The sequence below is a fragment of the Vidua macroura genome, chromosome 6 (assembly GCF_024509145.1).
Source record: "Vidua macroura isolate BioBank_ID:100142 chromosome 6, ASM2450914v1, whole genome shotgun sequence".
Classification (NCBI taxonomy): Eukaryota; Metazoa; Chordata; class Aves; order Passeriformes; family Viduidae; genus Vidua; species Vidua macroura.
The window spans coordinates 6,100,933-6,116,061 of NC_071576.1; the positions used below are offsets into that span (position 1 = coordinate 6,100,933).

General features: G+C 39.0%; 1 protein-coding gene across 1 annotated transcript in view; it reads left to right on the forward strand.

The window, feature by feature from the left end:
* HIF1A (hypoxia inducible factor 1 subunit alpha) overlaps nt 1-13,089 on the forward strand; it is a 34,355-nt gene extending 21,266 nt beyond the window's left edge. The window contains exons 7-15 of the mRNA XM_053979744.1: nt 836-942; nt 1,126-1,273; nt 2,153-2,373; nt 2,558-2,838; nt 3,362-3,484; nt 3,701-4,095; nt 4,947-5,055; nt 7,716-7,842; nt 8,001-13,089. Coding sequence (XP_053835719.1) covers nt 836-942; nt 1,126-1,273; nt 2,153-2,373; nt 2,558-2,838; nt 3,362-3,484; nt 3,701-4,095; nt 4,947-5,055; nt 7,716-7,842; nt 8,001-8,152 — 1,663 coding nt within the window. The 3' untranslated portion in view covers nt 8,153-13,089. The remainder of the gene's footprint in view (nt 1-835; nt 943-1,125; nt 1,274-2,152; nt 2,374-2,557; nt 2,839-3,361; nt 3,485-3,700; nt 4,096-4,946; nt 5,056-7,715; nt 7,843-8,000) is intronic.
* The last annotated feature ends 2,040 nt before the right edge of the window (nt 13,090-15,129 follow it).

Sequence of the window (15,129 nt, forward strand, 5' to 3'; positions counted from 1 at the left end):
TTTTGTGTTCTGGTGCAAATCAGGGGTGTAGTCAGACACATCGGACTGATTTTCCTATCCTCTGGGAACTTAGCTTGATAAATTTGATAAATGCAAATGAAGGAAATAGTCAGCTCAAGTTTGGGGTTGATTTGTTTCATTTTTTGTTTGCTTTTAATTTGGTGTTATTTTTTACTACCCATTTCCTTTATTTTATAAAAAAAGTGAATTTCTAGTTAGTTGTTGCAGTTAGATGCCAAAAGAGGTTGATGCATGGTAATTTCTGACCTCTGCAGTAACAACCTTTCTAGGACAGATGGTGTCACATAAAAGGTACTTATTTGGTCACATTCTGCATCTACATTGGAGCAAAATACAAGCACTTCCCTGGTTAGCACTGCCCTCTAGAGACTAAAGAAATCCCACTTGCCTTAAAAGCAGACAGTGCTTGAGTGGGTTGATTCCTAATTTCTCTTAGTCGCAGGATTAAAACTGTTGAAGTGTATCTTTATTATTTTGTTAAATTCTCATATTTGCCTAAGCTGGTCTGTAAGTAGCTGGTCTACCTTGAAGCAAAAAGACAAGATGTATAAAAAGTGGGGATTTGTTTAATCCTATCTCCACTACATGATTTATAAATACTCAGTGAGAAGTGAAATCCTATGCCTGCTAAAATTTATCTTTTAAAGAAGCATCAAAATAGCAATTTATTTCAAAATGAAAAGTCCCAATTTGCTGCTGATATGTGTGGTAGTGATTCTTAAGGCTTTTCTAGATGTGCAAGCATCCAAATGCTCTGGTATTTGTGTTGGCCCATGTCTGCTTTCACATAGCAATTTTTTCCCTTGTTTTAAAGAATTACAGAGTTGATGGGGTATGAGCCAGAGGAGCTCCTGGGTCGCTCAATCTATGAGTACTATCACGCACTGGATTCTGATCATCTGACCAAAACACACCACGACAGTAAGTGAAAACTGAATTTAAAGCCCTCAGACTACAGGAGATGAGAGACAGCCCTGGGGGAAAGCAGCAGAAGAATGAGGGCTTTCTTTTAGTTGCAGATAGGAATCTGCAATGAATACTGACCTCAAACAGTTCTGGGGTTTTTCTGCCTGTAATTGAAGCTGGTGTCCTTTCTGCTTTTAGTGTTCACAAAAGGGCAGGTGACAACAGGACAGTACAGAATGCTGGCCAAACAAGGTGGCTATGTCTGGGTTGAAACTCAAGCAACTGTTATATACAACACTAAGAATTCTCAGCCGCAGTGCATAGTGTGTGTGAACTACGTGTTGAGGTAAGTTGAGTGGATTTCAGCATTCTTTATCATCATTTCTACTGAAGATCAAGTCAAATTCTGATGGCACTGGTCCCCTGCCGAGTTATGTCGTTATGATGTTACTGTTCCCTACCAGTGAATATTTTCTTAGAATACTGTCAGTCCTAGGATTAGAAACTGTGTTTGAGAACAAAATGCTTTTTTGGTCTAGCGATGTCAGTAGATGATATCTGCAGGCAAATGAGTGTAGAACCAGCCTCTTCTGTATGATTGGAAGCACTTGAGCATTTGCATTCTAGACAACTCTCTTATCTTTGTCCCAAGTCTGGAGCAGTTAATTGCACTAATAACTTAGTCATGGAGTCAGAGCAGTAGTGGTGTCATTCTCAAGCCCATCTATCTTTTTATTCCTTAGAACTCCTCTTTTAATTGAAAGCTTCAGCTGAAGGCAGACTGGTTGACTATTCTGCAAATGCCTAATAGTCCTAAATTACTTTTTCAAAACTTCAGTGAATGTCCTAATATAAGTCTATCAAGATACTGCACATTCATTTAAAACAAAGAAAAGTAGTTTAGGAAATATCTAACTTTTTTCCCCTTTTTTAAAATCTTTTCCTTTTTCAATGCTTTCAGAAAAGCATGTTTATGTTTGTTACTTTTTTGTGATTGCACCACAGTTAGTGCTTGCTTGCTTTGTCTTTTACTTTTGAGGAAAGAATGCTTAAAGCTCTTATCCTGGTAATTTTGTGGGATATGTGTGATGGGGTGATTTTTGTTCGGTTTGGTTTGGGGTTTTTGGGTGGGAAGAGTGAGTGGGTTTCAACCTACAAAACTATTAGGCCAGAACTTATTCCTTTTAGCTGTTCTTTAACAGTTATCTTCTTCTCTGTCTGACAGTGGAATTGTTCAGAAGGACTTAATTTTTTCCCTTGGACAAACTGAGTGTATGCTGAAACCAGTGGAGTCTCCTGACATGAAAATGACCAAAATACTCAGTAAAGATGATCTGGATGATACCAACAGCCTATTTGAAAAACTTAAACAGGAACCAGATGCTTTAACTGTGCTAGCCCCAGCTGCTGGAGACACAATTATCTCTCTAGATTTCAGCAGTAATGGTGGGTGTGTGTTTAAATTGGAGAGCATGTTCATTAGCAAAGTTACTTTTTGTTGTAGATTTCATAAAATAACCTCCCGGTACCACTTGTCCAGTGGTATTTCAACTGCTGTTTCAATTTAATGAGGTCCATAGACACACACAGTACTGTTACTTAGGTTGATGGTTTCTTTTAATTTTTATAGAGTCTGATGAACAACAATGTGATGAAGTTCCTTTGTATAACGATGTAATGCTCCCCTCATCCAGTGAGAAATTGCAGAATATAAATATGGCAATGTCCCCACTACCTGCCTCTGAAACTACAAAGCCACTTCGTAGCAATGCTGATCCTGCACTCAATAGAGAAGTTGTATCAAAGTTGGAGCCAAACACAGAGCCACTCGAACTTTCTTTTACCATGCCTCAGGTGCAAGAACAACCAACCAGCCCTTCTGATGCAAGTACCAGCCAAAGTTCACCTGAGGTGAGTTTCATAATTTGGATATGCTGTCATTAAAATGGATGTGCTGCTGGGGCTTGTGGGGCAGATCTGGTTAAGGATGCAGCCAGGACAGGGATTGGAAATTATTTCTACCTTATGACTTAAGCTCACACCATGATCTGAGGAAACTGAGAAATTGTCATATCTTTTCATTAAAGTGAGTCTTGCAAATGTATGCAATACTATCTGACAGAAATAAGGAGAGCTTGGGATTGGTCTTTTTCATTCAGTTGGTTCAGATACAACTTCCCTAAACAGCAAAGTATTTGCTGTGAATTATTGTAGAGGCTACTTCCAGGTTTCAACTAAGCAAGTGCTTCCCTGGTGGGGTAAATTTGAATGTATACAGGTAAATGTAAGTGTTTTCCTTTCCCATTTTAATTTAGTGCAGCTACAGCTTGGGATTTGTTTCTACATTAGAACATTTTGCAGAGAATCTGTAGGTAACAATGTCAAGTCATGCAGTGACAGAAACCTAAATCTGTTCAAAATGTTTTCATTTCAGCCCAGTAGTCCCAACGACTACTGCTTTGATGTGGATAATGATATGGCCAGTGAATTCAAACTGGAATTAGTGGAGAAACTCTTTGCCATAGATACAGAAGCAAAAAATCCATTCTCTACTCAGGTAATGTACAGTAACTTAAAATGCTTTATCATCTTATTTTGAATGTACTTCTTTTCCTTTTTGGAATGTTTTCAGGAACCTCCTTCCCTTTTTACATAATATTTTGATTAAAACATAAAAAGAAATTTGTAAGGATTTGGTAGAAGGAAAAGCCTTGAAGAAGTCATAGCTGAGGTTTCTTCCACACTGATAAGTTCCACCTTTTGGCTGTTCCAGGAAACCGATTTAGATTTAGAGATGTTGGCTCCTTACATCCCGATGGATGACGACTTCCAGCTGCGCTCCTTCGATCAGCTGTCCCCGCTGGAAAGCAGCTCCTCCAGCTCTCAGAGTGCAGCCACCACCATCACCATATTCCAGCAGGGCCAGACAGCAGCGGGCAGTGCTGAGGAGGTGAAGCCGGCGGAGCGCGCGGACGACGTGAAGACGATAATTGTCCCTTCCTCGCCCGCGCGCGGGGTCCCCGAGTCCAGCAGTGCCCCCGCCTCGCCCTACGGCGGCAGCAGGAGTCGAACTGCCTCTCCCATCAGGCCAGGGAAAGCAACAGTGGATCAGGTGGAAAAGCCTTCTCCAGGAGCACCCAGCTTGCTAACAGTCACTCTGAATGAAAGGTATTTAAAAGTGCAGCTTAAGCTCTGGTGTCTGTTCAAGGAATTAGATATAAATTCTGTGAGCTGTTGTGTGTTCATCCTCAGCGTTCTTCAGAATAGAAATTGAGACATTTAAATTTGGACATGTCAAATGAGCCTTTTTTTAGTAGTAAACTCCTCCCCTAGAGGTAATTTCATGGTAGCTTTTACCTAAGCACCTCATGTAAAAGCCATCTACTGTAAAAATTCTGTTCTGCTCTTGTACCTGATGTGCAGCCTTTATAAAGATGCAAGCAACTAAGGTAGTTACACCCACACAATATTTCTGGTGCTTTCCTTGTCCACTGTGTTAGAGGTAAGAGGCAACTACAGTCTGTGCTGCAGATACTGCAGATATCAGATATACAGATATCTATCTACAAGCAGTAGATACTGCTTTTCAAACTAAATGTGTTTTGTGATGGTCTGTGATGCCTGTAGTACATATTCATCACAATAGAAAACTATATTAAGTCAAACATGAGATTTACGATATGTAAAAGATTTATCTGTACATAAAAATATTCAGAATAGACTTTCCCTCACTCTTCTTTCCCTTTTTTCTGTTAATAGTGAACTGCTGAACTTCTATGCTTTTTTTTCTGCAGATTTAAAAATTTTTGTTGAAACTCATTCAGAGCTTCACAGCAAGATTAAAGGCTAACATTTGCTATGCTCATAGAAAATGATTGTTGAAATAAGTCAGTTTATGAATGAAAAGTAGTGGAGTTCATAAATTCAGTTCTGTGATGTTGTATATAAAAGTGTCCACGAAAGAAGAATGGCTCGAGGAAAGTAGAAACGTCTTAACAGCCTGAATCAATTTTTCTTAGATCTACTGCACTGGATGAAGAACTAAATCCAAAGATGCTAGCTTTGCATAATGCTCAGAGAAAACGAAAAATGGAACATGATGGTTCACTTTTTCAGGCAGTTGGAATTGTGAGTTTTGTTTTACCATTTTAAAATATTCACTTTTAACTTTGCAATTTCTGAAATGAGGCATCAGTGCAGACTCCTGACTTGAGCTGTTGGTAAGCAGTGGAATCTTGGGATGAGAGATAATTGATAGTGAGATTTTTATATATATATATATATGTATATATATACGCAGATACTCCACTTTTAGTTCTCTTTTACTGTCAACTTTTCAAAAGTGCCCTCTACACCCATGTGCATTTCTTGATTAGAAACATATGTGAACATGTGTTTCTTTAGTAGAATATGCATAAATGTAAGACGTCACATTTGAATGTGTAATTGCTGTATTTATTTAACTTTTGAATTCATACTCCATTTTCATATTTGTCAACACTGAAGATTAGTGTTCTTATGCTTCTTCCTATGCTTTTATTTTTCCATTGGGTCTGAGATTCCTTTACTTAATCAGATGACAAGACCGTCTGAACTGTGAGGGAAGAGAGCTCCTATAATAACCTAGCTAATGTCTATTGCTGCCACTCCCTTTCATGCATGCTCTCTCTAGTATTAGTGTGGGCACTTGGGAGTAGCTCATCCTCATCTGTCCTAGCTATTCAAAAGAAACTTTGTAGTTAGTCCTAGATTTCCAACTTGACTGGGGGTTGTCCAGCTTGTTATTTTCTGCAAGAGTACATTGTTTCCATAATCTTTGTCTCACTGTCAGTTCTCAGTATTTTGACACCTGAGCTTTGCCATTGCACACTGTTCTCGCTCTCTCTCATCTTCACTGCAAATTCCCAATTGTCAAGTTTTGAGAAGTCTTAGTCTTAATTCCTCTACTGCAATGTAGCCCTTGAGCTTCTTTGTTTCTCTTCTGGGCCACCTCCTAGTTGTAGTCATCTACCGTATCTTACAGTGCAGGATTATTTTTCCTCTGAACTCTCCTTACTCCTGTACTAGCATTCTAGTCTGGGCATAAGACAAATCAGTTTGTCTATGCCATTTCTATGTGGTTGTTTTCATTTGCTAAATGCTTTGCACTTCCATGCATGTTGTTCTGCACTTCCAGAAGCCCTGTAAGAATTCACAGCTCTGCAAGAAATGTTATTGCCTTCCACTTCCCTTTTCTCATTCAAAGGTGCTACAGCTCATAGTGTTGCTGATAAAATATTCAAAACAGCATGGGATGTCATTAAATGTACAGAACACAAGCAGTTCAGTGTTAACTGCTGGAATACTGTTCAGGCTTCTGTGCTTAGTGCCAGTTGAATGCTTACAGGTTCAGACTTCATCCTATGCTAAACTTTTTCTTTTGTCTGTATCTGGCAAAAGTGTTACAGATATTTTGATGGTTTCTCAGAGTCAGAAGCTGAATTTCCATGAAGCTGGGTCTTAGTGGAGTTATTTTAAGAAGGGCTTTTGTTGTTTGGCTTGTCTCTCCACCATGGATTTCTGGGAGGATATACAGGCCTTTCACACAAGCAGAAGAAAAATGATGTTAAATTCAGGCTTAGAATACTTGCTGTTCTAGGGCTGTACAAACACTTGCCACAACGTTTTAGCTCTAGGGAAGTGGGATGTATTTTGCAAAGAGTGAAGTGAAGACCAAAGTAAAATACTACTTTAGCTTCTGAGAAAACAGGAGAATCAGACAAGGACAAGATACAGTAAGGTTATAAAATATTGTGTTATAGTGAGGTTATAAAATAATGATACGAATCATTACACTGGAACAGTTACAAGCCATATCTTTCTTAACATGAAGGGCTGGAATGCACTCATGGTAGAATGCAGCAGCAATGTAGGTGACTAATCTCACTATGAACTGCAGCTCTGAGTTAACTATAACTTTTACTATACAGCTGCTCCTTTGACTTACACGGGTGTTTTATAACCTGAAAACATATGCTCTTCACTATTTTGAGGATAATGGCAGTGTTGTGAAATCCCTTCTCCTCTTTTTGCAGCAGTCAGTATCTCTAACAAGACCAAACTTTGCAGATTCAAGTACTTTTGCCAGCAGACTTGATATTAAGATGGTGCCTTTTCCTTCCATCCCATCTGTTTCAGTGGAAGCTTCTTCTTCCTTATCACAATTATATGAAGCCCTTACAGCTTCCTAATCTCCATATCTTCTGTTCTGCTGTCAAAACAATATGCTAAGGAGCCATATCTGCACTAGACTGGTGTAGGACTGCATTTTCCACAAGGTTTGGGTTAGGTGGCTTGGTGGCAATAACTGGAGTGCAAGCAGAATTTACATCCTAAATGTGTAGATAGAATCGACCTACTGAGGTTCCTGACTCTCCTGCCTACACTATTAATTCAAGTGCAGAAAGCCATTAGAGACTCCAGTGAAAACCTGATGCTTACTCACCCCAGAGCAGTGGTAATTAAATGGGTGTGTTTGTGTACATGTACACGCTAATCTTGAGCACGGTAACTGATGATAACCAGGATTTTGTAATTATTTTCTCTAAGGGAAGTCAGGTCAGCTTTCTGTTAAACAATTTTCAAGTTAGTGTACTTGGAAATATATTTCTCCCCAAATTCTGAACAAAATCCACTTTAAATTGTAACAATGCTATATTAGTGACAGGAACTGTTCATTTGGAAGAGGGACGTGGAGGGTTATAAAGATACAATATTCACTAAAGAAGATTAATTTTATTTCTTTCTAGGGGTCTTTATTCCAGCAGACAGGTGACCGTGGAGGAAATGCATCACTTGCTTGGAAACGTGTAAAGGGATGCAAAACAAATGGTCACAGTGGAGTGGAGCAAAAGACAATCATTCTACTATCAACTGGTTGGTATCTTCCTTTCCTAGGCAGAGGGGGTGGAGGGGGCTGTGTGAAAGAAAACAGAGCCTCCAAAACTATCCAAACATAGCTCCTTGTGACAGCTCTAGGAGAGGTTAAGCATGGTGAATAAAGTGCACTTTTTCTCCTTCCCCTCCCTCTTTAGACATAGCAAGTAAACTTCTAGGGCAGTCGATGGATGAGAGTGGACTCCCCCAACTCACGAGTTACGACTGCGAAGTAAACGCTCCCATACAGGGCAACAGAAACCTGCTACAGGGGGAAGAACTGCTCAGAGCTCTGGATCAAGTTAACTGAGCTTTCACAAAACTTGCTCCTTTTTTGGACACTGGTGAATCATCACCTAAAGCAGTCTATTTATATTTTCTATATCTGATTTTAGAAGCCTGGCTACAGTACTGCACTAATTCAGTTAGTTCAGTTTTGATCCCCTTTCTACTTATTTTGACAGTCTTTTTAATATGTTCTTTATGTAACAATAACTCAAACTCTAGTGCATTTTTATAATTCTTTGGTACATACACTTTTAAGTCCATTACATTTAAAACACACTTGCAATAGCAGCTTTGAAATATGCACCTGATTTAAAAAAATATTTATTTTTTGGCTGGGGAGTTGGTCACCAAAACTTATCATTAGTAAAATGTCAACACAGGAAAAACTGGCAATACTTCCATCCTGCTTTTCATAGGTAGTTGGAAGACTTGTGCTCTCTTACTCTTTATGTTCAAGTAAGTTTTTTATGTTAATAGTTTTTATAAGAAACAACAATGCTTTGCAGCGGTGCATTGTAGCCACAATCGCACAATATATTTTCTTAAAAAATACCAGCAGTTCCTCATGCAATATATTCTGCATTTATAAAAACTAGTTTTTAAGAAGAATCTTTTGTTTGCCTATGAAAACATGTTTAAACCTGGATTATGTCATTATTTTAGTCACGTTGTAATATAAATTGTTCTCAAATGCTGTCTTATGCTTTTGACTTCAGTGGGTGTGGTTAGTCAAAGGAAAGGCTTTATCTGGAAAGGGCTAGCAGCATTTTCTTTGGATACGTTCTCAATTTAGAGAAAGTTTGATGTTCTTAAAGTAGTCACTTTGCCAGCTTAAAAAAAAAAAATCCCTGCCTGTAGTTGTTGAAGTTAATGCTAATATTGTGTATGATCTTAAATCTAAATGTTCAGCTTACCCTGTGTGGTATAGGTGATATTTCAAGCAGATTGTAAAACATCTTGCATTGTTAGCAAACTTTTATCTAGTACATCATTGAGTTGCTCAATATTTTGATGTTTTGGTTTTATGCACCTTGTTGCTATTAACATCCATATGTTTTCATGTAGATTTCAATAACTTGAATATATTTAGAAGCCTTTTTATTTAGAAATATATAGTTGTCACAAACATCTTATTTTCCTATATGTACTGTACAAAACCTTAATTCACTCATTCTTTTTGCTCTTTGTGGTTGGATCTAACACTAACTGTATTGTTTTCTTACATCAATAAACTATATGTGGACCAGGCCCCCTTGGGGAGTGTGTTATCTGAGAGAAATGAGATAATTTATATTTTTGTTAGTGGTTATTGTTCATCCGTGTTCCCTTTTTAACTTAGAGTTGATTGGAAACTACTGCTTCCTTATTTTAATTGTAACATCTCTGCGTTAATTATTTGAGCCTGTTCAGTACTGAAGTCTCCCAGACAGTGTTGTACTACCACTCGCCAAAGACATTACACTTCTCAACCTGTAATCACAGCAGTGAGCAAACCTGGCAGCGAGGAGGCAGCATCTTTGTTTTACTTTAGAGCAGAAAGAATTCATCTTTATGAACAGCTTAAAGGCTTGTCTCTGGAAGCTTTATCAAGGTAACACAGGAAAGCAGGAAAAGGTAAAATTCACAGGAGTGATTGATCTGAGATGGATTTCTATCACAAAACTCCATGATTAAAAAATTAAGCTGGTACTTGATGAAACTTGTTCCACGTTTTTGTGCTGTTGACCCAGTGACTTTCCTCATTTGCTGTCATAAACCACAATGCTACTGTTAACCCTGTGTTGTGTAAATATGGTCAAGATATTCTGTGCATTCTCCAAACTATTCTTACAAAACTTATTTCAATATAAGTAAGCAATCGTGGAGTGTCAAAAGAGTTACTTTGGGTTTATGTTGTAAACTCCTTGGTTTCATTGCACTGTTTTGAAATCAATGCCATAGTACATAAGCGTAACCTGTTCTCTAAAATTACTCTTTCACTGAAAGGAGCACTTTCCAAACTGCCACAACTCTATGAAACTAAAAGGACACTTAACAAAAAATCATAGGGCACTGGCAGCAGGAGATAGTTGCACACTTGTTAAAGTTTTGAGTAGAAGCTGCACAGAGAGGAGAAGGTAGGGGCAGTCAGCTGCAGCTGAAGCTTCATGCAGAGAACGTTTTCACTAGTGAACATTTTTAATGCATTTTTAATGGCTAAAAGCAGCAGAGCTCCTCCTTGCCTGCTGTGTCTCTGCTGGCATTCTTTCTATGGTGTAGTTAGGAGGTTTAAATAGTGAAGTTGGGTTAAGCCTCCACTCTTTCAGGCATCCCTCCTGCTTTAGCTCTGCATGGATTGATGTGGTGCTTCTGTGAGAGTCTTGCAGGCAAGTGAAAAGTGCAGCTGGGTTCTACTTTTGTACTGCCCTACCAAACTTTGAGCTGGCCTGAGGGGGGTTATCCCTTTGCACTTCCAAGAGACAGGTCAGAGGTGTTCTGCTGCTCTCTTGGCTGTGTTTTGGAGGAGCCTGAACTGTTTGGATCTGTCAGGTCCTCTTGAGTGCACTAAGAGGGCAGAAAGTTTTCAGACTAAAATCCATGTTAAAAAGAGAAGGAAGACTGGAGTGCCCCATATGATTTATGGTCATGAGCCCGCTGGAGTCAGAGGATGGCTTGGGTTGGAAGGGACTTTAAAGGTCATCTTGTTCCCACACCCCTGTCATGGGCATTCCATGAGATCAGGTTGCTCAGAGCCCCATCCACCCTGTCCTTGATCATCTCTGTTCTTAGTAAGAGCAGCTGTGGATTTAACTGAGCTAGGTTTCATCTAAAAATCTCAATTCTAACACTTTTTTTACTATGCATAATAACAACATTTACGATGCATAATAATAATATTTTAATTACTGTGATGAACTGCTGTAGCTGTATTGGCTTACTATAGAGGACAAATAACCTAACAAAATCCCCCCAAGCCTCCTAAAGACACTGAACAAGGCACAGAAAAGGAGCAGTAATTGTTCTGGCCTTGTAAGAGCTTTGCTAAATGCAGATGCCAGTTTGCAAAACCTAGTTCACCTTTCAGTTGCTTTTGCATTTGTAAAATCTATCTTTTACTAACTTCCCCCCCCCCCCACCCCCAAACATTTTGGTCTCTTTAGACTCCAGGAATATACAGTCTAGTCTGATTCTAGAGCTAATTTGGAGTACAAGCTTCTAGAATAAATAGTTTTTTAAGTGTTTTCTTAATGATTTTGCATGCTTTGTTTGCCAACTTGCTGCCTTTTTAAAACGTTGAGACACCATATTAGAAATAATGAGGAAATTAATAACTGTGAGGGTGGTGAGACACTGGCAAAGGTTTCCCAGAGCAGCTGTGGAGAACCCAGCCCTGGAAGTGTCCAAAGCCAGGTTGGATGGGACTTGGAGCAACCCAGGATAGTGAAAGGTGTCCCTGCACATGGCAGGGGCTTGGAACTAGGCGAGTTTTAAGGTCCCTTCCCACCCAAATCATTCTGTGATTTATTCTTTGTTGTAAAGAAGAAACTGTGGGTAAATACAGTATTTCCTCCAGTACATAGAACATGCTAATTATGTGAAAATGGTAAACTGAGGAGAATAACAGAGTTACCTTCCAGGTTTTCCTGACTACAGCAGTAGTCAAGCCAGACCTTCTTCAGGGCACAGTACAATTACTGTTCTTACATACAGATTTTATTGATGTTTTAATCATCAACAGTGACGATTTTGTTAAAGGGTAAAGGAATTTTTAAGCTAGTATTTATGATGACATAATTCCTTCCTTTACCTGAAAGTTAAAATTAACTACAGCTGTAACTCCTCAGAAATCACTTAAATAGGGTGTGCAGTAACTTATCTTGGGTGTAAGATATGAGTAAATGAAGGTATTCTGAAGTCCAAAGTACCTCTTGCTAACATACCTTCCTCCCAGCTAGTGAGACTGGTTTGGACTTCAGTGACCTTTGAAAACCTTTGGGTGAAATGGAAACAACTTACCTGAGAAACAAAACTTAATAGTATCTGTGTACACACATTAAACTCTCCCAAAGTAATTACTGAATTAAAGAATCACAGATTAGGGCCCAAAAGAACCATTTACACATAACTCTGATGAGGGTTTTAAGGACTTCAAAGCTTAGTTTAGATGAAATTATCAGCTCTGCTTCCAATGAAATACAACTGTTGGGTCAGGTAATTCTGATGATTACAGGTTAAACTACTGCATATTTAATAGTAATGTTTCATTACTTGAAGAGCTGTTTAATTAAACAGCTAAGCACTGGCAGCTAAAGGCAGTATCTGTTGGCAAGTGTTCTCCCCTGTTACACTGCTGAGTGAACCTTTCCCGACAGTGTGGTGGGATCTGGGAGCATCCTGCCCCTGTCAGCTGGGCTGGCCAGGCCCCAGGTCAGCCGTCTGTCCCTTCCCACTGCTGCCCTGCTCCTGACCTGAGCACGCATCTCACTCAAGTGTCACTGCACTTAGGCACGTTACTCAAACTGTAACTGCCCAGCATGAATATAAACACGTCACAGGCCACAAGGACTTCGTAGGAAGTCCATTTTCATAGGAATCCCACAGGAGTTGGGTATCCAGCTTTCATTAAAAATACCATTATGACTTAACTCCCTGAAAAGCTCCATTCTGGAGGACTGTGATTTTTGAACTCAATTCTAGAACTGAATTATCATTTTCCTTCTGCTTCCCTGTTTACCTTGAGCAAGTTACCAAAAAGTTAAAGAGTTTGCTGCTGGATTTATACAGTACAGTAGATTTTGTGAATAATAGCAGTATTCTCTCATGAAGAAGTGGTATATTTTAATGGAATTCTTTTTTGGAACCAAGTACAACGTATTGCAATTGATATTTCTCTTGAAACATTTTGACGTACTTGTGACTGTATTTCTTTTTGATTGTGTACCAGTATAAAATTCAATAAAAGAGAGGGTTTGTTTCTAATTTGTGACATCTGTGATTATTCTGTCCATCCCTTTTCCCTGTTGTAAAAGGTGGAGGTGACTTTAAAGTGAACTAAACCACTGTGCAGAGTAACAAATTCCTCGCAGGTTTGAGACTTTACTGCCCACTGTCAGAAACTTGGGCATCAAGCAGCCATGGTCACAGTCTCCAGAAACATACATTTTATATTAAATACAATATAAATAGATAATATTTATATATAAGCTGAATCCTATTCACATGTGGTTATCCCACCTGAGTTAAGTAGATTGCATGTGTGAACAAAAGAGGTCAAATATAACAATTTCACAATTTGGATATGGGAATGTTAAATCAATGCCACTTCCTACTGCACAGATTAAAAAGCTTTTGCAAAATTTGTGCTTGTTGGGAAGTCTGAAAGCAGGAGGCATGCACCAGTGGAGTATAATCCTGTTACTAGCAATAGGTTTGTACATACCAAAGGTGGAATAAGCCATTTAATAAAATATATTAATGATTTATTTTCACGTTTTCAACCTGAAAATATGTTCTGATGCAATCATATATGGTATTAAAAGAGAAACTTGTTTTGTGCCATATGCACCTGGAAAACCCCATTATTTATACCAGTGCAAGATAAATGGCTTTTAAATTGCAACTTATAAACTAGGAATTAATAGAGCAAATAGGATTTCATCCTTTTGTTTAGCAGTTGAATATGAAGAAGATACAGTAACCAGCACACTCTTCCTTACATCATCTAATTCTATTTTTTTTTTTAGTTTGAAGGCATTAATTGTACTAAAAATGTACTAATTTGAAGGAGCACTGAAAACACAGGTGATGAAGAAGAGTATTAATTAGTCTAAAAATTGATACTGTATTTAATTTTATATACCACACCAGAGAAATTGCATGAAGAGACCCTGTCACTTTTTGGTTTTATTCTTCTGCATTTTCATTCTTTACAATGTACCCAAACTTCCTGCAAGGGAAGACTTAGGGCACATTCACATGGGCACAACAGCCTCATCCTCACTACATCTTGCATCATGCAGCCCCATCTGCCTCAGGAAAAAAAAACATCCATATAGTGTTCCTTGAAACATCATCTCTGAGAAATCACCCCACTCACTGCATGCTTAAAATACAAAAAATCAGAAAACACACTCTGAGCTTTACAAATTCAGCATCACTCCAGAGCCAGGCTCCTCTGCTCCTATTAAATTAAGGGATGACTCCTATAACTAAGCAGGGCTTGGTTTGAGCTGTATGTAACGGTGAACTCGCTCCATGATGTGTCAATTTTGACTCATTTGTGCTTTGAATCCTTAAATCCATTGTGGGGGTGAGAACATTATTTCTGTTTTCCTAAAGTGTTGGCATTCTGTTCCAAAATCAGTACAATCTGTTGAAGTCGGGGTCACGTACTGGATGAATGGGGTCACTGCCCTCCATCTCTAAACATGAATCCAAATCATAGATTAAAGTGTCTTTTCAGAAAAAGGAAAAAAATGCAAACCAAACCCTGGTAGGTGCAGTTCTCCTGTTAAACCCTGTACAGTTCATATGCAACAGCTCTGCAAATATCTCTGTTCTTATAGTCAATGACATTGGCAACCATTTGTGCTCAAAGGCAACTGCTGTTCAGCCGATGGCAAATTACCTCCTAATAAAGGCTGCTAAAGGTTGCATTCCAGCAACCTTTTGGGAAATACAATAAATATGGAAAGATGCTTGCATGCCTGGAGCACTGTGGGAGCTCCTGACATTGTAGGAGCTGACAGCTTGATGTGCCTCGCTGTAAGGAGCGACCTTTGGATCAATTAGTTGATGCTTTTGGTGAACTGGAGAACATCACGGTACCGTAGCCAGCAGAATTCAACACTCATTTTGCAGTGCATGATTATTTGAGAAAGCCAAATGTGATTTTTTTTTTTACCCGGTCGCTGGGAAAACTCCTGCAGATTTAAACATCCCAAACAATCCCACACAAGGCTCTATCCCAAGCCCATACTTCCCCGACACGCTGCAGGGGAAGCGTGGTTTCCCCTGCGC